This window comes from Mixophyes fleayi, chromosome 1 (genome assembly GCF_038048845.1).
Source record: "Mixophyes fleayi isolate aMixFle1 chromosome 1, aMixFle1.hap1, whole genome shotgun sequence".
Taxonomy (NCBI): domain Eukaryota; kingdom Metazoa; phylum Chordata; class Amphibia; order Anura; family Limnodynastidae; genus Mixophyes; species Mixophyes fleayi.
The window spans coordinates 253,734,449-253,759,196 of NC_134402.1; the positions used below are offsets into that span (position 1 = coordinate 253,734,449).

Sequence of the window (24,748 nt, forward strand, 5' to 3'; positions counted from 1 at the left end):
GGAATAGGGCGTTCGGCACTTTAAGAAGTTGTTAGTTAGCCCTAACTCCTCCCCCTCTATACCACCCTTCCCGTTTAGGATTCAGTTTATGTTTAACCAAGCATCACAGTAAAGGAGACAATAGAGAGAACAACAACAGAGAAAGAGGAAATTAATAACATTCTTTTGAACAAAAAAAAAGACACATGACAAATATAAAGAGAAACCAGAGTTAGGTGCCTGGTGTCCCCCAATGGGCTAGGAGAAATGGATTTTACATAAGTATAAAATCCAACTTTCTTCCACATCCAACTGGAGGACACCAGAGACATCCCAAAGCCTACATCACGTGTGGGAATGCCCAGAAGAAATGGCACAAAGCACCTATCTCCCAAAACTTGTATCCCCTGATGCAAACACATAAAACTTGTAAAACCAAGTAAACTTGTGAATGGAGGACTAAGTGGCCATAATCCACCAAGAAATAGTCACCTTAGACACTGGCCAGCCTCTCTTGTGTGTATCACAGAGGACCAAAAGATCCTCTGTCTTGCACACATCTTGAGTCCTATGCACATATGTACACAAAGCATGGACTATATCTAGAGAAAGAAGACAAATTTCGTACTGAAGACTGGTCAAGGTAGGGATAACAAAGTCCTGATTTATGTGGAATCTTGACACCACCTTACAGAGGAATGAAGGTTTAGTTTGAAGACCTTACAGTGTGCGCCGTCTTTAAGAGGCTGCGTTGGGAATTGGGATAGTAGTGACCTTAATCTACCTAGCAAATGGAACATCCATATGTGGAGGCGCCTCCCGTTTTATGAGAACATTGGGGGAGAATGGATAACAAGACTGAAGCTGATAGGACACCTGGAACTTACGGTCCGATAAAGACAAAGGCTCCCCCAACTGGAAAGAAGAGGGAAGAAACAAAGAAGTCTTTGACCGCCTTGCAAAGAGAGAAGGCTTAGCAATCTCAGGAATCTCTAGCACAGGGCGCACAGCCCGTATCAAGTCTTCCACCTCCTGATGGTTAGAAGGAAATTCCTTCAAAAAAGAGTTCACTGCATCAGAATCCACCACCTCGCTCTCCTTCCGGGAAGAACAGTCAGAATCTGACTCATTTTCCCGCAGGGCGCCGACACCCGCCTGCGCTTATGGGAGAAGAATGGTGTAGCAGATTGCAGCACCCTCTATAATGAGGAGGCAAATGGAAACCAAACTCTGTAACGAGGTTGCAAGACCACGTACCCAGGTTTGTTCTGGAGAATCCGTGGCCACAAGTCCAAACGGACCCTGTCTCAGCAAACCAGGAACAGAATCCGCCCTACTCTGCTACACCCTCCCACGGGGGTCTGCCCTTCTCCCACACTCCCCGTCCTGCGGACCACCAAGGAGGTGATGCAGGTGTTCTACTGTCCCCTGGCTACACCTTCACTGTTATTCCCCCTGAACCCTCCCTCTCCTACACATTTGAAGTTCACTCCAGCCGCCTCTTCTCTCCTCTTCACCTTCGTGTTGCTGTTTTCTATCGCCCCCCTGGCCCTTTCTCCCAATTTCTTGATAACTTTGCAGCCTGGCTTTCCCACTTTCTCTCCTCTGATCTTCCCACTATTACTATTGGGGAGTTTAACATCCCTACCGACGTTCCGATTACTGCTGCTGCCTCTAAACTCCTAACTCTCACTTCCTCCTATGACCTCTCCCAATGGACAACTTCCGCCATCCACCGTGATCACTCCCTGGACCTAGTGTTCTCCCATCTCTATGATATCTCCAGCTGTCTTCCCCCTTTCTGACCACAATCGCCTTTCCTTTACCTTCACCTTACCCCCTAGCCCTCCTCTGCCACCCAGAGGTGCGTCCCATCAACAGCATTGACCCAATCATCTGTGTCCTCATTTGTACCTTTACTCACTCCAATTTGTTCCCTATTATATCCCAACCCTGCTGTCTCTCTTTACAACTCCATACTCTCTGTTGCCCTTGATACTGCAGCCAACGCCACCCCACTTCGTCCCCACCAAACTAAACCCCAACCCTGGCACTCTTGCTATTTACCTCTCTTCTCTGAACAATAAATGGAGGAAATCTCGTTCAATTGCTAACTTCACCCATGATAAATTCATCCTTTCCTCCTACTATTCTGTCCTCTCTCTTGCCAAACAAACCTATTTCACATCCCTCAACTCCTCCCTGTCTAATAAACCCCAACGCCTCTTTGCTACCGTTAATTCTCTACTGTATCCTCCTCCCCCACCTCTTCCCCCCTCGTCCATCACTGCTTTTGACTTTGCCACCTACTTCCAAGACTAAATTGACTCTCTCCAAAATGATATCTGTTCTAATTAGATTTGCCTCCCTCCACCTTTCCTATCTCTCACTCTGCGACTCTTGGCTCCTACCCTCCTGTAAATGTGCTGGAGATACTCTCTATTCTCTCCTCTTCTTCTAAAACCTGTCCTCTCGATCCTCTCTCCTCCAAGTTCCTTCGCTCCCTCTCTCCCACTGCATGTTTTCACCGTGCTCACCTCTTTAACCTCTCTTTCTCCACCGATATCTTCCCTTCGGCTACTAAGCACGCTCTCATCTCTCCTATTCTCAAGAAAAATTCCCTTGACCCATCCTCTCTCCAACTATCGCCACATATCTCTGATTCCCTTTGCTTCTAAAATTCTCAAATGACTAGTCTTCAATTGTTTGATCGACTCTCTCTTGCCACTCTCTTCTTGACCCTCTCCAGTCTGGCTTCCATCCCTTTCACTCAACTGAACTGCCCTCACTAATGTAATGAACGACTCCCTTTCAGTTAAGTCCAAAGGCCACTTTTGCTTTTTCCCACTCCTCGACCCCTCTGCTGCTTTTGACACCGTCTCCTCACCAACCTTCACTATCTAAGTCTTTGTGAAACAGCTCTCTCTTGGTTTGCCTTCTACCTCTCTGGCTGCTCAATTAGCGTGTCTGCTTCCGTCTCTCCCCCCCCCCCCCCCCCCTTCACCTTTCTATTGGAGTCTTACAAGGCTCTGGCCTTGGCCTTCTGCTCTTCTCTTTCTACACCAGCTGTCGGTGAACTCATTCAATCATTTGGCCTCCAATACCACCTCTATGCTGATGATACGCAAATCTATATTTCCTCCCCTGATCTTGCTCTCTCCTGCCTTTCAAATCCAGGTATATAGCTGTCTCTCTGCTGTAACTACCTGGATGTCACAGTGCTTCCTGAAACTCAACATCTCCAAATCTGAGCTCATCATCTTTCCTCCTGCCAATGTTGCTATCCCTTCCACCAATATCTCCCTCTTGGTTGACAACATCACTCTCTCTCCTGTCACCCAAGCCCGCTGCCTTGGAGTCACCCTTAACTCAGCCCTCAGCTTTACCCCACATATCCATTCCCTCACCAAATCCTGCCACTTCCTTCTTCGTAACATCACAAAAATCTGTCCCTTCCTCTCTCTGGAGGCAACCAAAATCCTGGCCCATTCACTCATCATTTTTCGTCTCAGGTATTGCAACCGCCTTCTCACTGGCCTTCCTGACTCTCACATTTCTGACCTTCAATCCACACAGAATGTTGCAGCTAGGCTCATTTTCCACTCCTGCTACACCTCTTCCGCTATTGCAGAATTCAGTTCAAGCTCCTTACCTTCTCTTACAAAGCCCTTACATTTCTAACCTTGTCTCGATGTGCATACCTACCCGGCCACTCCGCACTGCCTCTGACCTTTGTCTCAATTCACATCTAATTACCTCCTCCCATGCTTGCCACCAAGATTTCTGCTGTGCTGCCCCCATTCTTTGGAACTTCCTACTTTGTCTCACTCGACTCTCCCCCAATCTTCAGTCCTTCAAAGGCTCACTCAAAACACACCTTTTTAAGCTTGCCTATTCTGTCACCTCCTAACCATTCTATCCATCATCTCCTTTCTTCGCCTGCCATCCCCTTTTTCTTCCAGTTGGTCCTATTGTCTCTCACCACTCCTCCCTCTAGAACATAAACTCTCGCGGAAAGGGTTCTCTCTACCTTTTGTCCCTGACTCCACTGTACATCCTGTCATGTATTTTGCTGCACATGTGAGGCCCCATAGCATTACTCACACTAATCTGTGCTATTTAGGAGTATCACCTCATCTATTTCTTACCTGCCTCTGTATCCGGCGCTACGAAATCTGTGGCGCCTTATAAATAAATAATAATACTCTCTACAGAGGCGAAGGACCACTCAATGTGCGAGACCGCACCAATTGAGTAAGCTCAGACACAGTGTTGGCCAGTGACAGATCCCAGGATGGCTCTGCCGAGTTTTCGGAAACCAGAACTCCCTGGCGCACATGGCATGTGATCCCTAGACTGGTAGGCTACACACAAAGTATCGGTGCTTGACCATCCCAAAGACAACTTAGCGTTACATACACCACAGGTGAGCTTCATCATAGAAGTTACCCCAGCCATAGCCCTCAAGGATCTCCCCCTATCTGAAATGTTACACACAGATGGAAAAAAAAAAAACACACTGAAAAAGACAATCAGCACACAATCAAAGCACAGAAAGTGAACCCGCTATGCAACCAAAAAGCCCCAACAGTCTGAGCGACAAACCACCCAGAAAAAAACACCCCATAACTTGTTACAAGAGAAAGGACAGAGTTGGTGATCTGGACCTGGAAAACTGCTGCCTATGTTGGTGTCTGCACACAAGGAGTGAGAGACCACCAGGGAGGAAGTGCAGGGAGAGGGAAGAAAACCTCCTCCCATGGCCCAGCACTGGATTAGCATTCCCCTAAGTAAACTAATGGCTGCCTCTAGCTAAGAGACAACCACCCAGGTGGCCCACTGTGTCTTCTACCCTTCCCCAACACTGTGCTGGGAAAGGGTTTCACTTACCCGCTGTCATCCCTCCATTTACACAGTGAAACAGTAGCTGCTCCTGTGCAGCCGCTGCTAGGGATGCCAGGCACAGCCAGTGGCGACTGCGGTCGACTTCCAGGAGGTATCCAGCAATGGGAGGGTGGCAGTGAAGGTACCTGCACGGCACCTCCAGTCCCCTGTGCCAAACAGCACACAGCCGTCCGTGCAATACGCTCCAAAATCAGCTTCTGTGACCTCCGTACCACAAGCTGCCCTCTATTGCTAGTTTGAAGCTGTGGACATGGCTCCACTGATGCCAATGGGGCTCAGGCAGCAGTACAGCAACCAGCAAGTAAATGAATTAAACCAAAACTTAACAAGCAGGGGCTGTAAAGCAGACCCACACATCATATACATCCAGGACACTAAACTAAACTGAAGCCTAAACAGGAAGGGGGGTATAGCAGGGGAGGAGCAAGGGCTAACTAACAACTTCATAAAGTGCCCAACGTCCTATTCCACTACACTATACCCCAAAGGCCCTGGTGTCCCTCAATTGGATGTGGAAGAAAAGGTATTAAGGATGCATTAACTTTTCTTTTTGTTTACCTGCCTATCCATTTCTGGATCAGAGATCGGCTTCTTGCCAATAACTACTTGAGGAAACATCATTAGCTGCCCCTCATTCTATGTGTGGAATCTGAATTGTAAAGAGTTGTAGAATATGCTGGCGCTATATAGAACTAAATAAATATAATTATTAATAACCTGAAATTGGCTGGCTGGCCTTGGTTAGATCTCTGGGTTGGTTTATTAGTATCTGGATATCTCAGTTTACTAAAAGAACGGTTAGCATTTGTAGGCTGTCTGCAAAGTCTTCTTGTTAATTATAAGAAATGACAGCCTATGTATGAAAGCTTTAATGTAAGGTTAAGGGAAATTATTAATGCGCTGGTGTGGGGACTGCAGACAAAATCGCTCAAACACAGTAAGGAGAACTATGTATCTCCTAGAATTTTTTTTTGCAAGACACCCAGACAGATTTAGATGATAATTGACAGGTAAGGATACTTGTCTGTAAAGAGAAATTAAAGTGGTCATATAATTCCAATGAAATGCAATATTTACAGGGCTAGAAAGTGCAGACAATGTGCTGGCATCAGATGGTGAGCGGGATACAACAGGGCTAATTAGCTGAGGTAATGGTCCTCTTGCAACCACAAGCTGAACATGATCTTTTGCGCTCTGCAGAAGGCCAATGGCTTGGTGATGTGTAATTGTCTGATCAAGAGGCTGGCCATTTATGGACAGGATCTGGTCTACTTCCTTCAACCTTCCATCCCTATAATAAAATAAAGTTAATGTGTTATAGAGATTACTTGTGATTACATTATGCTACCAGTAGTACATCCACATACACCTTTGATATACCACTAAAAACAAACCGTATATTATTATTTACACGCCTATGCTCATTCAAATGAATTATCACAAGTCAAAAGCAATATTTCTGTGCAAATAGTGAATCATACTGTAATCCTACATTCCTTCTCAGTTACTCGGGCTCTAGATTTGTGAACAGGCACCACTTCTATAAAATAAGTAAAAGAAGGATATGGTGTTTATGAATAAATCACAACAATGCGGCAATTACCCATAGGATGAAAATAGATCTTACCTATGAGCAAGGCTGCCGTCCTGTATCTCTTGAACAAATATCCCAAGTTCTCCACGGTTCTCACTTTTCAGACCCACCACACTAAAACCAAGGCCACCACTTGAAGGTTTAACCATATCCAGTGTTTCAATCTGCCGACCCTTTCACAAGATTAAAACATTTCAGCCAAAATGCTAGTTTTATTTAATATGCATCTAAAAGCAGCACAATAAAACTATAAATATGTAAATTTATGTTTTGAATTGCAAAAAAGAGCACAGTAAGTTTGCTGTAGTAGAGAGCAGACAAAGAAACTATGCCCCACTGTATACATAAACACCAGACAATGGGGGAAATTAAATTCGGCACAAGGTGTTTCCAGGACATCTGCAGTGACACCTGGATGTTATGACAAGAATCTCTGCTCATTTTTGTTCTCGCACCCTGTAAAGCTGCGCAGAAAAATGAGCGAAGATTCCTACCGTAATTGTCGACAACATGTGCAGCTGGACATTGCGGTGAGGTCTGCGTGCCACATCGTCGGCAACTGAATCTCTCCTAATCACTGTAAATTTTGCAACTTCTTAAATTTATATTCCTGCATTTGTGGCGATGCAGTAGGTGTGTGAAAATAAATAAGTGCAATGCAATTTTTTACAAGCCTTATTCACTTTTATTGGTATAATTCAAATAAAACAAAGAACTATTTGTTCAAATAGGTTATTAAGAGGAGACCCTATCTGTTATAGAAACACAATGTTATTATCAAAGATTTGTAAGGCGCCACATTGCTCCACAGCGCCATACAGTAAGGAAAACAGGACATACTTAAAACAAGGACATACATAAAACAAGGCAAACAAAAAAATGAAGAACATGAAAACAAAGGGTATGAAGGACCCTGCTTATTAGAGAGCTTACATTCTAAGTGGAAGAGGGCACAGCTGAAACAAGAGGAGGGAGTGTGGCTTAAAGTGGAGATTAGGACAGCTGTGAGGGTGTATTAGTGTGAATAGTATCATCAGAGATAAGGTAAACTTTAAAAAAGAGATGGGTTTTTAGGAGCGTCTAAAGATTTTAAGGCTGTGGGAAGGCCTGATTGGGCGTCGTAGGGAATTCCATAAGTGGGGAGTAGCACGGGAGACGTCTTGCAGGCGCAATTGAGAGGTGGTTACCAGAGATGAGACAAGGCACAGGTCAGAGGTATCCAAATGAAGCATTGATCATGACAGATTAATAAGATTCTCATTAAGGACCCCTAAGAGGGCGGGAGGGAGGGTATTTTAATATGAGATTTGAAATGTATGAAGGGGAGTATAGTGAAAATGCTATGATGATATCATCACCCTAAAAGTTCACTAGATATCAAATGTAAAATGTTTATAGCGACATAGGCAGAGATAGATGTTAGTTAGATTAGATTTTAAATATGCTAATTGCATGTTGTAGCTAAAAAATCTCAATAAAAATACTTTATTCACAAAAGAAAAAAAAAAAATGTATGAAGGGGTGTTGTTGTTGAGTGCTTTGTAGGTAAGGGTGAGTTATGTGAATTGGATTCTGAAGGACACAGGGAGCCAGTGTTGGCATTTGCAAAGTGGTGCAACAGATGTGGAGTGGTGAGAAAGGAAGATCAGTCTTGCAGCAACATTTAGGATTGATTGAAGTGTGGATATATGGGTGTCGGGAATGCCAGATAGTAGGAGGTTGCTGTAATCAAGATGAGAGAATGGATAAGAGTTTTGGTAGCATGTTGAGTAAGAAAAGGGTGTATTCTGACAATGTTTTTAATGTGGAATCAACAGGACTGGGAGAGAGTCGGGATGTGAGGAATAAAGCATAGGGTGGAGTCAGTTGTGACATCAAGGCTGCGGGTTTGGGAAACTGAGGAAATCATGGTGTTATTAACAGTGAGGGAGATTTGAGGGGAGGTTGTGACTCTGGCAGGAGGGAAGATAATAAGCTCTGTGGTAAGAAAGATTTATTTTTTAATAGACCCATTGCAATTATCATATTTGGTTTGACAGAATCAATAGCTGAGTGCCACTGGCTGAACACCCACTGCTATAAAAACCCCTAATAAAGTGTATAAAGTACAAGTGCCCCCAAATCCATATCACTGAAATTATCATTTTTTTTATTTATAGTACCAACATATTACACAGTGTTTTACAGGGAATGTAATAGACTGGTGAAAGTCGCAAAGACCGCGACTAACACCAGTCTCGGCCCAGCTCAAGGCGACCAGTAGAGGGAGATTTGGCTCCCAGCTAACCATCACTGCCAAATATAGGAGTCTACAAGCCAAGTCCTCCACTTGGAAGCCATTTCCTGACTTGGACTGAAAGAGAGACGGCCGCTTCAAGCTACTTGCAGCCTAGAGCCATTAGAAGCTTTTCAGCACCCAGTATATCTGACTCTCTCCAAATCCAGACACAGCAGAGAGTATGTGTTGGTATTGGTAGAAAGACAACTTAGGCTACCAAATTAAAAATGGTTGCCATCAAAGCTTATGGGCTACATATCCCAGAGAAAAGATTGTAAACTTTATAAAATCTCCAAGCAGATAGAGTCAATATTGCTTTCTTCCAGGAGACACACTTTAAACAGGTAACGGCCCCATCTTTTGTAGTAATAACTTTCCATACACCTACTTTAGCAACAACAATAAAGGGAAAAACACTGGTGATCAAACTCTTCTCCAGGTGTTTATCTTTCATAGATAAAATTTGATCATATGAGGGGACACATATTTTAATGAAATTCAAAGTGTACAACCAAATCTTAATTTTTGTAAATCACTATGCACACATCAGGAACAGTGAGAACGTGTTGGATTACCTTGATGAAAACCAGCATTTTAGGAGATGGAGGAAACTTCAACTGGATATTGCATCCCGAGCTTGATGCTCCCAATGGTGCGACAAGATACCAGGGATAATTGTATAGAAAAAATAAACCCTACTTGAACATCAACCTATTGAATGTTATCATACCTTCTTCTCAAAACCACACGGGGTCTACTCCAAAATGATTTACTCTTGACCCATAGGCACCTACACATGCTTCATGATTTCAAAATAAGTCAGGTAAATTCGTCTTACCACACCCCAGAATTCTTAACACTAAGGCTAACTCCCCACATGAAGCATTGGTCATGACGGATTAATAAGATTCTCATTAAGGACCCCTAGTGTAAAGCTGAAATTAGCTATCAAAGATTACAATGAACACACTGACCAATGAGAGGTCTCTAGGGTGTCCATGTGGGAGGTTCAAAAGTCTGTCATCCGAGGAAAACTTATACAATTAGACTCCTTCATGAAAAAGAAATAAAAGACCTTGGAGATGAGATATATATTCTCCCTGTCCAGAGAAACCCTAACACAACTAAAAGAGATGAGGACAGCATGAACAAATTAATGTCCGACAAGATTAAGAATATTGTAAATCCTGAAACTATTTCTTTATATGGGGGAATAAACAAAGTAGATGGTTGGTGAGGATACTGTGTACATATAGAGCTACTACGTATATATACAAGTCATCAAGGATAGTAGTGGGAAAGATTGCCAGACAAATATAGACACAACAGCAGCTTTTTACATATACTACTCAAAGCTATACAATATGGCCCGAGATACCCCCGCTCAGGAAGACAAAGAAACATTAGCTTTTATCTTGAGGTTACAGTTACAGGCCAATATCATTACTTAACGTAGCTGTGAAACTTTTTTGTGCAACTCATTGCAAACTGGCTGAAATTTGTGTTGTCAAAACTCGTGGCCACGGACCAGGCTGGATTTGTGTCTGGCCGGGGGGCACATGGCAGTACAAAGGTCAATGACCTAATAAATCTAGTTTCATATTTATCTACAACCAAATGCCACACACAGGATTAAAATGAATTGGTGCTCTTTCAGAATGGTAGAAATCACAAATGGCACTAGACATGGATGCTCACTATTGCCACTTATTTTTAATCTTTGCATGGAAGCCCTAATCAGATTTATTCGGGCAAATCCTGACATTTTTGGTACACGGGTTGTTGTGACTGAGCACAAGCTAGCACTCTTTGCTGATGACCTACTGACAGTCATCACCAACTCCATAGTCTCAATCTCATATCTGGCAGCCGAGTTCCAAAAATATGGAATGCTTTCTAATTTTCAAATAAATAACTCTGCGGCACTCAACCACAAGTTGTCAAGTATAGGAGTTTCCATTTCAACCTTGCCACATACTCAATTACAGCAAAAAAAAACCATGCTGCTGAAAAAAGCATTACACTTAAATAAAATGGACATATGTGACAGTACAGCAGTTTAACTCTTTTTAACACCTTTATAGAAGCTAGAAAATTTTGCCAACAGGACAATTCATATACACTCATTTCTTACTATTTTATAAGTACAAAGGGAAAATAAAAAATAAGCTTTGAATGTTTTTAATAACCGCAACTACATTTTATTTTGTCACAAGAGGTGTCAAAAAGCTTGTATTTCAAACACTAACTTATTCATCAGGTGCTGAGGGATCAGTATCTCATGCCATGGGACCTGGACAATGGACCTGCTATACGGGTAGTGTGGTTACTGTACTAACATGTTAGTTCCAGTTTGATTTCTTTTTTTAACATGGAATTAAACTATTTTATTTTATTTTTCTCTTCAGGCTACTTTCTAAATTCTGAGCATTAAAAATACCAAATCGGTATCATTCACTGTGGCAAATATTGAACAATCAATTTTGATTATACTTTAAAATATTGCTTCCTACAGATTGTTGATTTAAGGTACAATGTGTCACTCAATTATATGGGCAAAGCATCCTACTGGCACCTTAAAAATCTTGGGAATAAAAATTGATAGAGACATTTCTAAGGCATGTAATTAAGCTCCATAACACAGAGAGTTTCATATTAGGTAAGGGACCAGAATGTTTCCAGAATGACTGAAAAGCAAGGTCTCCTAGATAACACATTTTTTTGTATTTTTTTGTTTTTTTTTTTGGGGGGGGGGGGGGGTGAACAATGCACAGTACACATGGACAGTTACCAATTTAACAAATCGTAAATTCCACTTTTCAATAACCTCTTCCCATTTTTCCTTCCTCCACATGTAGGAAATAGATAGGGATCACTCCCCTAGAAACTCTAATGAACCATATCATGCTACAGCTCAGAGTAGTATAACAGAATCTGTCCAATCCTCTTCAATAGTGCCGAACAGCATGTCCTATTTAGTTCTATTGTAGAGGACTGTACATACTCGCTAAGACTTGCAGCACAATACGGCACTTTGACAGGCCATCCTAAAGGTTGATCCATAAAGTACAATAAAGTTTTCCATTAGAAGAACAACAGAATGCCTTCCAGATTATTTTCAAAATACATACTTGAGCCATCTGTTTGATGATTTGGTCAAAATCCTCATTTGCAGTTTGCCCATTGATCTGTGGAAAGATAGGCTGTATGACTGTTTCTTCAGAGCTAAACGGACTACCATTCTGCTGGGCCAATGCATAGGAGTCATTTTGTACTGTTGAAATAGAGCTTGAACAATATGGAGAAATCTGTGCAAACTCTGTTACAGATGATCCAGCATTTGTCACATTTGTCTGAAATTAAACAAAAAAAACCCAAAAGTATTACTTAATTTTATTGGCAATTTCAATATTTTATGAAGGTATATGTAGATAAAATATTAATACATACTGTGTGATAAATTTACTAACCAATGATTTTAATAACATAAAAAAAGATATTGAAGGGGCTGTCGCTTTTGTAAATGAACAGACCCCAGCCCCATTAATATCACACATAAGTGGGTCCTTTCCTGGAATCCCCAGCTATCTGAAACTACCCTCCATGTCCTTCCCACACTACCACCACCACAGGGCTTACACCACAGAAGGGGTCCCTGCTCTTGAGCTACCACCATTACCTTAATATTCGCTGTATTAAGCACCTTCAGTTACACGAGGATGAGAAAGAAATTCAAATGGATGCTGGAGTCAATGATTGTTTCCATGCAGGCAGTAACTCACAGTCCAAACAAGTGTCATCTGAACGGAACCTCTTCCTGTGCAATTTTTTTACTATCATTTTATAGCTACTTGAATATTTCTTTGATACCAGAAATGATTCATCAAAAATATCAATATCTCAATTATGTGTTCAAGAAAGGAAAAATGTTACTGAGAGATTTAAGCTGAATTGTTTCACTTGAAAGGAATGTCGAAGATAAGCAAACTGTGGTATGGCAGACTAAGTAAACACAACGCATATTGGAAAGAATGTAGGAATCCATACTTTACTACACACCGGCGATTATTACTTCAATACTGGCTATTCTCAAATTCAGAATGATTGAGCTGCTGTAAAGTAAACTCATCTGTAATAGCCTTCAAGTGGGGTATAAGTGGGATATACATTTAAAAGAATATAAATTCTAATTCTTTATCAAGATCCTGGATAAATTTGTCCGTAAGACTCTTTTGAGAAAAAAAAGACAGTAATGCATATGAACGTATGGAAAAAATGCACATAAACCTGTATTGGTCTCCATAGCTTTCTAAAGTAACAAAACATTGGTTGATCCAGTACAAAGCAATTAAATATTTTAATCGGTTAAGTTACACATTGTATTCTTTGTGTTTTTATTAACATATACAGTATACATTTGCAAACACAGAGAAGAATACTACAGCCAACTAAAATCTGAATTATGATTATCAATTCCATCCACATGAATCTTCAATGACAGCAAATACAGAAAAAGTTCTTTCTACCTAATATTGGCAGAAAACGCAGTAGTTTAATATCTGGAAAAAGCATGGACACTGGCTCAAGCAGAACTGCTCAATGGAGGCTGAAACTTTTTATTGGCAAAAAAAAAGAAGTGGAATTTGTACATGGATAGGGACAATTTTAGAGGAGCCCAACTATATATGCAGAAATATTATTGAGAGTAAAGGGATTTTCTTAGTAGTTAGCACTTCTGCCTCACAGCACTGGGGTGATGAGTTCTATTTCCGACAATGGCCTTATCTGTGTGTAGTTTGTATGTTCTCCTCGTGATTACGTGGGTTTCCTCTGGGCACTACGGTTTGCTCCCACAATCCAAAAACATGCTAGCAGGTTAATTGGCTGCTATCAAATTGACCCTAGTCTGTCTGTCTGTGTGTTTCATAGGGAATTTAGACTGTAAGCTCTATTGGGGCAGTGACTGATGTGAGTGCGAACGCTGTGCAGGGCTGTGGAATTAGAGGCGCTATATAAATAAATAAATGATGATGATGATGATGAAGGGATTGGTGCTAATGTACAGAAGTCATCTGTCCTATTTGATATTGCCTGGGGATGGAGCAGACATTGTGGTGGGGCAGCACGGTGGCAAAGTGGTTAGCACTTATGCCTTACAGCACTGGGGTCATGAGTCTTCAATAAGATGGTTGTGAAGTTTCATCCGTGCTGGATATTTCATGGTCAACTGTAAGTGATATTATTAGTAAGTGGAAGTGTTTAGGAACAACAGCAACTCAGCCACGATGTGGAAGACCACATAAAATCACAGAAGCGGTCAACGACTGTTAAGGCGTGCCGACAGCACGGTGGCTAAGTGGTTAGCACTTCTGCCTTACAGCACTGGGGTCATGAGTTCAATTCCAGCCCATGGCCTTATCTGTGTGTAGTTTGTATGTTCTCCCCGTGTTTGCGTGGGTTTCCTCTGGGTGCTCTGGTTTCCTCCAACACTCCAAAAACATACTGGTAGGCTAATTGGCTGCTAACAAAATTGACCCTAGTTTGTGTGTGTGTGTGTGTGTGTGTGTGTCTGTTAGGGAATTTAGACTGTAAGCCCCAATGGGGCAGGGACTGATGTGAGCGAGTTCTCTGCACAGTGCTGCGGAATTAGTGGCGCTATATAAATAATTGATGATGATGATAGAGAACACCATCACAAGTTTGCTATGGGAACCAGACATTTCTAGTTACATCCTTGCATAAGGCAGAAACAAGGCACGACAAGCAGAATAACCTTTCAGAATCCTCTGCATGAAACATGGCAGGATGAAAGGTTGGTGGATATATCATTCAAACATATAATTGTAGGATATTAAAAAAATAGGAGGGATAAGCAGGGTGAAGGATGAGCCAAGCTTTAGTTGTATTGACTTGCCTTCAAGTAGGTGAAGATAAACCTCTATTCTGCCTGTGTCTGACATTTCCAAATGACAAAGAAGCTTTTAAAAACATTACATGTCAAAAACATACAAAGGCAACAATGAAATGTTTATGATTAAGCAATAAGAACATCGCAGATGTACTCATTTTAAATAATTTCAACAAGGATTAACATTTTATCACATATAAAAAAAAGAAAATAATTTGCTGGCATGTTAGCTCTACCTGCTCTCTCGCTTGATGAAGTGAGGACTGAAAATTCAGGATTTGGTTGAAGAGTGGACTTTGTAGAACAGATTTCAACAAATACAGCTTTTCCTCATTTGTTACATCCCCACGTTCCCGAACTTTTGCCTGCAGACGCTCTACTGCCTGCAAGGCACGATTAGTATCTGCAAAACATAATTGTATATCATAGGATATTGAACTTGAGATTGAAATACATTTTGTGTGGCTGTATGTTTACCTTTAAAAAAAAATATTTGAAAAGAAAACCCACGAATATAATAAACAAGTCATGAGGTATTGGTTCACATTAAAGGCAAACACTGAAAATAAATAAATAAAATATAAAAAACTGTAGAAAACATATCCCCCTGGGAAAGACCGCCAACACATTCTCTGAAAGGGCGAGTCATGATATCAGATTTTGTAATGAATTAGCTCAGGAATTTTTACAACACTATCAGTCATACTCAATCTGATATACATCAATCTACCCCCCTAGTAACCTTCTGCACAGACGGGTCCTCCTCTAGACAACTCATATCTACCTTTTACCGTTTTAATCTATATTACCATCTATATGCAACTGTTCTTATATTTTCTTTCCCTCTCTTTTTTCTGTACCTCCTTGGTTTATAAAATTGTTATCGTTGTAATCATTAAAAATATAATAAAAATAATTTACAGAAAGAAAAATTAATTAATTTGACACATTTAGTTCTACTGCTGTTCCAACTCCCAATTGCTTCTAAAATCCTGTCCACTTATTGAGTGCCAAATGGGGGAAATACACACATCATGCTTTGGAGATAGTCTGACTACTCATTACTATAACTCTTACACAAGAGGTGTATATATTTATTTGTTGCTCTTACCCAATTCTGCATCTATAGGATTCCTGTAGCAGCAGGCTTTAAGGCTAGGGCTTATTTTATGATAGATTTAAAAATTTTGAAAATGTGTAATTTTATTCTGGAAATATTAGACAATAGAACATAACATCTTATAAACACATCCTTAAAAAATATGTAAAACTGTATTTTACACTTAAATAAATCGCATAAAGAAATAGGTTTCCCCCATGTCAAATCCCCTTTAAAGCATAATACAGAGTGAGATGGGTCTTATATGAAGTAGATATGTTGATGTGTGAAATATATGAAAAATATGGGCGTCTAAAAATAAGAGTGGTACATTTGATTATATAATATATAAAATATAATAATGTATACTATACATCTGGAATGCGTTTTATTCATGCTAAATTAGGTGCATGACATTTATATGCTGGTTTTAAATTGCATTGCACACAGGGTCATTACTTGCAGAGCTCTCTCCCTGCAAACAGTTAATGGCTGATCTTACTATGTAGACTAGCACATCAGCAGCACGTTTATTTGCTATAGAACAGTGTTGGCAAACCTGCGACACTCCAGGTGTTGTGAAACTACAAGTCCCAGCAGACTTTGCCAATATATAGCAGCTTATTGCTGAAAAGGTATGCTGGGACTTGTAGTTTCACAACACCTGGAGTGTCACAGGTTTGCCAACACTGCTATAGAACGAGACGTTTCAGCAAACCTGCTAATGGCATAGCCTGCTTCATAAGCCATGTTCTTAAATGATAAGATGGAGTTAAAATTGGAGTTGAAAGTGGTCATAAATTAAACAAGTTTAATTTCAGGTAAGACAAAGGTCTAATAAAATGACTTTTCCAAAATCTTCCAATATCCCCAGACCACTTCACCTCACTCCGCAAGAAACTAAACAACAGCCTTTAGCTTTCTTTGACATATACCTTACTCATTCCCACTCCCTGCAAAAACTCATCTCTCAAACATTATATTTCTCCTCCTCCATATTTGATTGTAAGCTCTCTTGCATGCTCTCATGTTATGTGCAGCATAACGTGTACACTTTAAGTGTGTCTGTTATTTATCTTTGACTAGTCCTGAGCTTCAACACTGAACTGCATATTTTTGTGACACCTTAGAAATATATAAAAAACGGGCTTGTACTAATGCTTATTATAGCAACTTGCTAGAGACATGTACAAATATTTCTGTGCGTGCTTTTTTCACACCTCACATGGGATAGTTTAATGCGTGATACGCACAAAGTGAATTTTACAATTGTGCACATGAACTTGAGAGCGTGAAATAAAAAATATGACAAGTCTGTGGAATTTTATTACATTGGTGAAAACACTAAAACACAAAATTTGCTTCTATTTTAATCGCTCCCCTAGGATGAAAGAAAATGAAACTGGATTTCTGAAATCCCCAGTGACATCACAAAAATGACATGGTGGCAAGTGGGTCGCCTTGTTCCGAAACAATTTGTAAACAGTAAGGGTACCAAATGGTTAGATACACCTTATTACAGAGTATGCAGCCAATGATTCATCAAAGGTACATGACAAGGAGTAAAAGGCACTTTACTTACTGCACAATTTGAAAGAACATGCTACATTTATTATACATACACACACACTGGAATTATATAAACACAGGTACATTATTCTGCACTAGAAATACATTCCTACTAAATCATTTACTTGAAGTTAAACAATAACTTTTTGATTATTTACCAAAACACAAAGTTATATACTGAGCCATACAAACAAATATTAATATGAAGATATAAACATGCTATTGAATCAACCCAGTGGTATATGTTATTGATTTAAATAGAAAATAAAATCTATAAATAAAACAGATTTCTTTAAAAATTTTCACAACAATATTCCCATTTAAATTGCCTAATAAAGTACATAAAATGACCTTACCAATAGTTTCCAACATAGTTCTGGATGAAGGGTTTCCTGTAAAATATATAAATATAAATTTTAGTTAGCTTTATCATTAAGGGTCAGTTATAAATTGGCCGATACATGCTATGAATTCACCTGCCTGCTTTTTTAATCAACTGTATCCTGACCATATAAATTAAAACAATAATATCTACCAATTAGCTTTTAACATAACTTTGTTTACAAAACATCAAATTGCATCATTTAGCATAATCAACCAGAAATACCGAAGCTGCAGACACTTTGTAGTCAAAGACATCACCTCACAAAAATAATACTATTAAAAAAAACGTAATGGAATATAGACTAAGTATTTTTTTCTTTTCTTGGGCACAGAACACAATAGTGAGATACCAAAAAGTTAATCCCTAAGATATGTGAATGACAGGACATTACAATTTGTATCATTTAAAAAGCTTTGTATCCCTCAAGCTATACAGTCTGTACTGAACTTTACTCTATGGGGGGAATTCAGTTGGCTGCTTACTGTGAAATATAATGCGACCTGCGCACTATTACCAATATTACGGTAATAGTGCGCGTAATTACCGTTGAAGCCGCAGAAAGCAAGGTTAGAATTACTGTATTAACACTAATAGATTTAGCGCGCCGTAACTCTGGGGGGGAAACGAATTCCCCCGTTTGAGACTAGCAGTGAGACTAAATTTCCTCCCTTGCTGAACATCCAAAATGGCAGTGGGACACTAAAGGGTTACACAAAATCAGTTTGAACACAGGAGGGATAATAGAAAAGGACAAAAGGCTGACCAAACTTTAAGACCAAAGAATGATGTAGCTGCAGTCTGGACGCCCAGTGTTTCAAAAATATGTTCATAAAGGATCACAGCGCTGCTTTACACAAATCATTGGCCCAAAAGTAGCCCAACAGCTAGAAGAAGTAGAACATTAGAAGCCCAAGAAGTGGAAATGACGCTTTTAGAATGAGCCTCAATTACTACTGGTTTTGATACTGGACTTAAGAGCATAAGCCCTCATTATAGTCAATCCAGAGAGCATATTTTTTCTTTTCTTGTATCCTCCGATTATCAGGAATAGGGTGAATTACTTTTTAATATCCTTTATGAAAACATTCTGAAGGAAAAAAAAAACACAGCCGAATAGTGGAGAATTATAAATGAATAATTGTTACCACCGCTCAGACCACAAATGCTGCGTTAAGATTATGTATTATCAGTACATTACAGTATATACTGTTTTGACATAGTAACTTTAGTGTGGTTATGAAAAGGTTTAATACAATGAGGAATCATAAAATAGTAGGAATATATTTTGCTTGATGCAATATTTAGGCAATACCTCCAGGAGGAAAAGAGTCTGGAGACTAACCACAGAATACCTCTCTGTTCCTGAATTTTGAGCTTGGTCCTTGATGACCACAAGGCATGGATTTTACAAACACATCCAACAGAAGTAATATCGGTCAAGACAACACAATTTATAGCAATTCATTGCAATACCTTCAATAAATAATACTCAGAGGTGGATTTCTCATTGCTAGGAGTATCAATGACCTTCTTAGATAAACATCTTCATTGCATCTTCTCCTGCTCAATCCTCATGTTGTCAGATTTTATATTTGACCAGGTCTTTATGAAGATGAAGTCCTTATGTTAATAGGCAAGAGAGATGTGGGAGCTTAACTGGGGTACTCCATCATGAGGTGAAACAATTTGGGGAGTCACAATCTCCTGGATGGCCAAACTGCAATAAGGATCATATACACTATATGGACAAAAGTATTCGGACGCTTGACCATTACACCAACAGGGACTGTAATGACATTGTATTCAAATACATATAGTTTAATATGGAGTTGGTCCCCCTTTTTCAGTGATAACAGCTTCCACTCTTCTTGGAAAGCTTTGCACAAGATGTTGGAGTGTTTCTCTTGGAATTTGTGCCCATTCATTCTGTGGAGTATTTATGAGGTCAGACGAGAAGGCCTGGCTCTCAATCTCCATTCCAATTCATCCCAAAGGTGTTCGATGGGGGCGAGGTCAGGGCTCTGTGAGGGCCAGTCAAGTTCTTCCACACCAAACTCATCAAACCACGCCTATGTAGTCCTTGTTTTGTGTACTGAGGCACATTCATGTTGGAATAGAAAAGAGCCGTCCCCAAACTGTTGCCACAAAGTTAGAAGCATAGCATTGACCTAAATGACTTGGTATGCTGAAGCAGTAAGATTGTCCTTCACTGGAAATAAGAAGCCTAGCCCAAACCCTGAAAAGCAGCCCCATACCATTTTCACTCCTGCACCAAAATTCACTGTTGGCATAATGCTGTCAGGCAGGTAACGCTCTCCCGGCATCCGCCACACCCAGACTCATCCATCTGACTCTCAAACAGAGAATTGTGATTCGCCTTTCCACTGCTCAACAGTCCAGTGTCTGGGTGCTTTACACCACTACATCGGACGCTTGGCATTAGTCTTGGTAATGTTAGGCTTGGAAACCCATTCCATTAAAGCTCCCTCCGCACAGTTTTTGTGCTTATATTAATGCCAGTGGAAGTTTGGAACTCTTCAACTATGGAATCAGCAGAGCGTTGGCGACTTTTAGGCACCATCATTATCACCATTTATTTATATAGCGCCACTAATTCCGCAGCGCTGTACAGAGAACTCATTCACATCAGTCCCTGCCCCATTGGAGCTTACAGTCTAAATTCCCTAACATACACAGATGACAGAGAGAGAGAGACTAGGGTCAATTTTGATAGCAGCCAATTAACCTATTAGTATGTTTTTGGAGTGTTGGAGGAAACCAGAGCACCCAGAGGAAACCCACGCAAAGACAGGGAGAACATACAAACTCCACACAGATAAGGCCATGGGCTGGAATTGAACTCATGACCCCAGTGCTGTAAGGCAGAAGTGCTAACCACTTAGCCACCGTGCTGTCGGCACGCCTTAACAGTCGTTGACCGCTTCTGTGATTTTATGTGGTCTTCCACATCGTGGCTGAGTTGCTGTTGTTCCTAAACACTTCCACTTACTAATAATATCACTTACAGTTGACCATGGAATATCCAGCACGGATGAAACTTCACAACCATCTTATTGCAAAGGTGACATCCTATCACAGTCCATGCTTGAAGTCACTGAGCTTTTTAGAATGACCCAATTTGTATCACAAATGTTTGCAAATGGAGACTGCATGGCTAGGTGCTTGATTTTATACACCTCTGGCAGCGGGTCTGATTGAAGTACCTCAATTCAATAATTAACACGCGTATGTTGGTTTTTCTCTATCTTGTTGAGAAACCTGGGTAATAAAAGGTAGCGGGAGAAAGACAGAAACCAAGGGCAATTTCTTTTGGATGAAGAAAGCATCCACTGCTGGAGTCCACTGTCCAGGAACCAATAACAGAACCTGGGATGTATTGTGTACAGTGGCCATCAGATCCAGTGATAGTTGTGCCTATCTGCAATGTAGACTCCAGAACATATCCTGGTACACGCTCCATTTGACCAGGATGTAGATCATGCCAGCTGAAGAAATATTTCACATTTTTCGTACTATTCCAAGTTACACGTATCTTGGATACCTGTGGCTAGAGTTACAAAGTAAAGTACAGGATGCAATTTACACTTACATTGTATAAATTGTGTCCAATTCTATATGACCCCCTCAGTATCCCACTACCATGTTGAGTATCCAGAAAACAAAGACAATGACCAAGCTAATAGGTTTATATCATGTTCTGTAAACTCAGTGAAAAGTGACATTTCTGTTCAATGTTTTAAACGAATAGCACTTAATGTCCAGCTATTGTTGTTAACCTTTATTTACATACTGCCAATATATTAAATAACGCTTTAGAACATTTTTAGCTATTTACATCAGTTTCTGTCCAAGAGTAGCTTATACTCTAATTTCTCTTGCACACAAAAACCCACATGAGAGCAAACCTGCCAGTATGTTTATAAGCCCCAGAGAGTATTAAAAAAAAATAAAAAAATATATATTTTATTATTTAGCTGCAATTTTAGAACATAGTTTTATAGAGAAGCATGTACAGGTATTTAGGGAGAGGGCACACCAGAATAGATTTAATATAAAGTACTAGGTTTTTATCTAAATGACTCAGGAATGTTGCTTATCTTAGGAATGTTTGTGTAAATTCCATGGACTTGCTATTTTACCTTTTATTATGCCCCATATGATACAAACATACATACAACAGGGTTCCTTTACATTAATGACACTGTTCTCCCAAGCATGTTACAAACGCCATATTATTTATGGCTGCTAATGCATATTGGACATTGTAGTTCAACAACAAATTGTCAGCTGCAATAAATTCCCTCGAACATTTGCAGACTGGTGTTTAAGCTTCAGTCTATACTCTGTTGTTAGCTGGACCACAAAAGGACTAAAAAAAAAAAACACGGTTGGATTTTTGTACTCAGGGAAAGACATCAAACACAATTATTAATAACTAACCTGCTTTTTGTAAAGTTTGTAATGATCACTCCAAAGGAAGAATCAAATGGATGCTTTCCTGAGGCTTTCATAATTTATCTTTTATTGGTAAATGCAGTTTATGGGGTTCTTATTAGGAATGAAGCCCTTAAGCTGAATGTAAATAAACGGAGATGCTTGTCACGAAGCTAGACATGGACATTAGGGGTTAATGTTTTAGGAAGTTGCTGCTCCCGGATGTTAAGGGGAGGAGTGAAAGGAGTTTTTCATATATATCTCTGGCTAGGCAGGGCAACTTCCTCTGGCATCAGGATTTCCCACCCACCCGCCCAATTTTATGGAGTAAGGTTTAATTAAGAAAGTACAGATTAAAGGTGTGGTAGGCAGGAGAGCTTTTTCAATCAGCGACTAATTCATACGGTGCTACCGCTGATTGGCCGCACGTCACCGCTCCTTTCGAAGCACCCTGTCTCTTGGTACCTCTGTGCGAGGACCCCTTGACCAGCACTGTGCGCGTACGTCTTGGGGAGCCCAGAGGGGAGTGGTCACGATAACGCCAGATTTAGCACCGGCCGATCGTAAAGGACTGTGGTGCCTGGGACCAGTGGTTAGTGCCTGTGGGCCATACACTGTTCGGTTTTTCGATATTAGTTGTTAGCTGATTGAATCGCTCTCGTTGCCACCCTTTATAGGTAAATAGATAAATAAAAAGATTATTTTATTTGCCACTACAAAGTTGTCGTGTCTTTATTATAGTTAAGTTTGCAGTGCTAAGATTAACAATATTAATGTATGGTGTTAAGCTGAGGGAATCAGCAGTCTACAGTTTATGATAATGGTGAACTCAACCGGCAGACACTGCTGTTACTTGTATTAAGGAGGAAACAAAATACATGACCTTTCAAGACCCATAACAACTGTACATGTAGGGATACATGTAAACTTAAAGCTGATGCACAGAGCTCTAAAACGGTGCCAGGTAGAACTTCAGTTGTTTAAGGGTTAAAATAAAAAAAGAATGCATCAGATAAGTTGCAGAACACACAAACTAGTCCCTCTGAAATGAATTAGGTCTTTAGAATGCAGGTTTTAGAATAAATATAACCTTCTAAACATAGAACACTTGATTCGGTAATAGGCTTTAATGCCACATGTCATTAACTCACGCTTGGAATAATACATGGCAAAAGGAAAATGAATTAAGGCAACAGCATAAGATCGTTAACTCTTTTTTGGAAGTTTGCAATGAAGTGCTTAGCAGCAAACGGATTAAATAAGAGGATCTGAAAAATATTGGAGACCCCGAGTTAATTACATATTTAAATTGCTTCTATTGTTTTTTTTATTTAAGATAAATACCTTTCTGCTGACCACTGGGCTCTAACCTAGCAGCAGCTAATGTTTATGTTTGATCCATTATAGCCAAGTAATTACTGTCAGCCCTTCAATCTGTTTTGTCAACATTCTTATCACTAAAATACGCTATATAAACATTTCCTTCATAATCTACAATCTTTGTTCACTGAGTAAACAAAACAACTTCACTCTGTACAGTTACTCAAAAAAAGTGATTGTGTAACAGTTATTTCTTCAAGGAATTTAAAACATCTAACTATATTTGAAAAGGAATGAAAAAAATTAGATCAGTAAATCATTTCATTTTTCTGTTATACTACAATAAAACATATATTGACGTGCACAAGCATACATGACAAATGATTAAAAAAAGGGCGTGCATATACAGCAAATAGTATCAATATTAGATGAGCTTGTTTCACAAATGCATAATTAATAGCAGTAGTTAGCAGACACAGATGTTTAAGAACTGGGTAAATATTGCAAGTGTGCAGTGGAAGGCAAACATTTGTACATCTGCAAGCATTACACTAATACTCAGTGCCAACCTCCCTTACATTATGATGGTGATAATACTGATTCACCTATATGTTCACACAGCGCTTATATATAGGATAGCAGATAACAGTACATATCACACTTGTTCAACACTCCCAGTCGTTCCCCAGCAATGATGGCCACCTGTTGATATGGTCGGTGTGGCTGTATCAGTGACCTCCCCTCCTTCCTCTCCTCGCCTCAGTCACCGGGCACATCGGGATTGGGGACCGGGACACAAGCCGGTGTCCGGAGGCCGCTTGCGGTTCACGCTCCGTGACGTCACTCCGCTGCCAGCGCTCTGACATCATGTGAGTGGGGGGCCGGCCGGCTGAGGCAGCATAGCGGAGATCCTGGAGGAGTGGGATGGAGGGGAGTATCAGCGGGGAACAAAGGATGAAGCCTCGAGGGGGAGGCGATGATTGTGAGCTGTGATTGTCTTGCTGACAAAGTTGGAAATGAGACTGAAGTAGCACATATGATAAGCAAAATAAATTATGAACATAGCGTTTGTTGCTGAGCACAGTTCGAAAAAAGTAACATTCAGTGCATTCCAATGTTATGTACTGTATTTAGATACATAGAAGCATAACTGCAAACATTAATATAAGGACGCTCAGTTGCTTCTCAAAACACTTCAGATGAACTACTCTATTTGGAGGGCTAGCTGACCTTGTGAAAAATGGAAGGCAGACCTG

At 40.3% G+C, this 24,748-nt stretch overlaps 1 protein-coding gene across 1 annotated transcript in view; it reads right to left on the bottom strand.

The window, feature by feature from the left end:
• MPDZ (multiple PDZ domain crumbs cell polarity complex component) overlaps positions 1-24,326 on the bottom strand; it is a 128,644-nt gene extending 104,318 nt beyond the window's left edge. Inside the window, exons 1-6 of the mRNA XM_075209684.1 lie at positions 24,195-24,326; positions 17,689-17,724; positions 14,901-15,067; positions 11,888-12,109; positions 6,512-6,651; positions 5,962-6,175 (exon numbers count right to left, since the gene is read on the bottom strand). Coding sequence (XP_075065785.1) covers positions 5,962-6,175; positions 6,512-6,651; positions 11,888-12,109; positions 14,901-15,067; positions 17,689-17,704 — 759 coding nt within the window. The 5' untranslated portion in view covers positions 17,705-17,724; positions 24,195-24,326. The remainder of the gene's footprint in view (positions 1-5,961; positions 6,176-6,511; positions 6,652-11,887; positions 12,110-14,900; positions 15,068-17,688; positions 17,725-24,194) is intronic.
• Between the last annotated feature and the right edge of the window lie 422 nt (positions 24,327-24,748).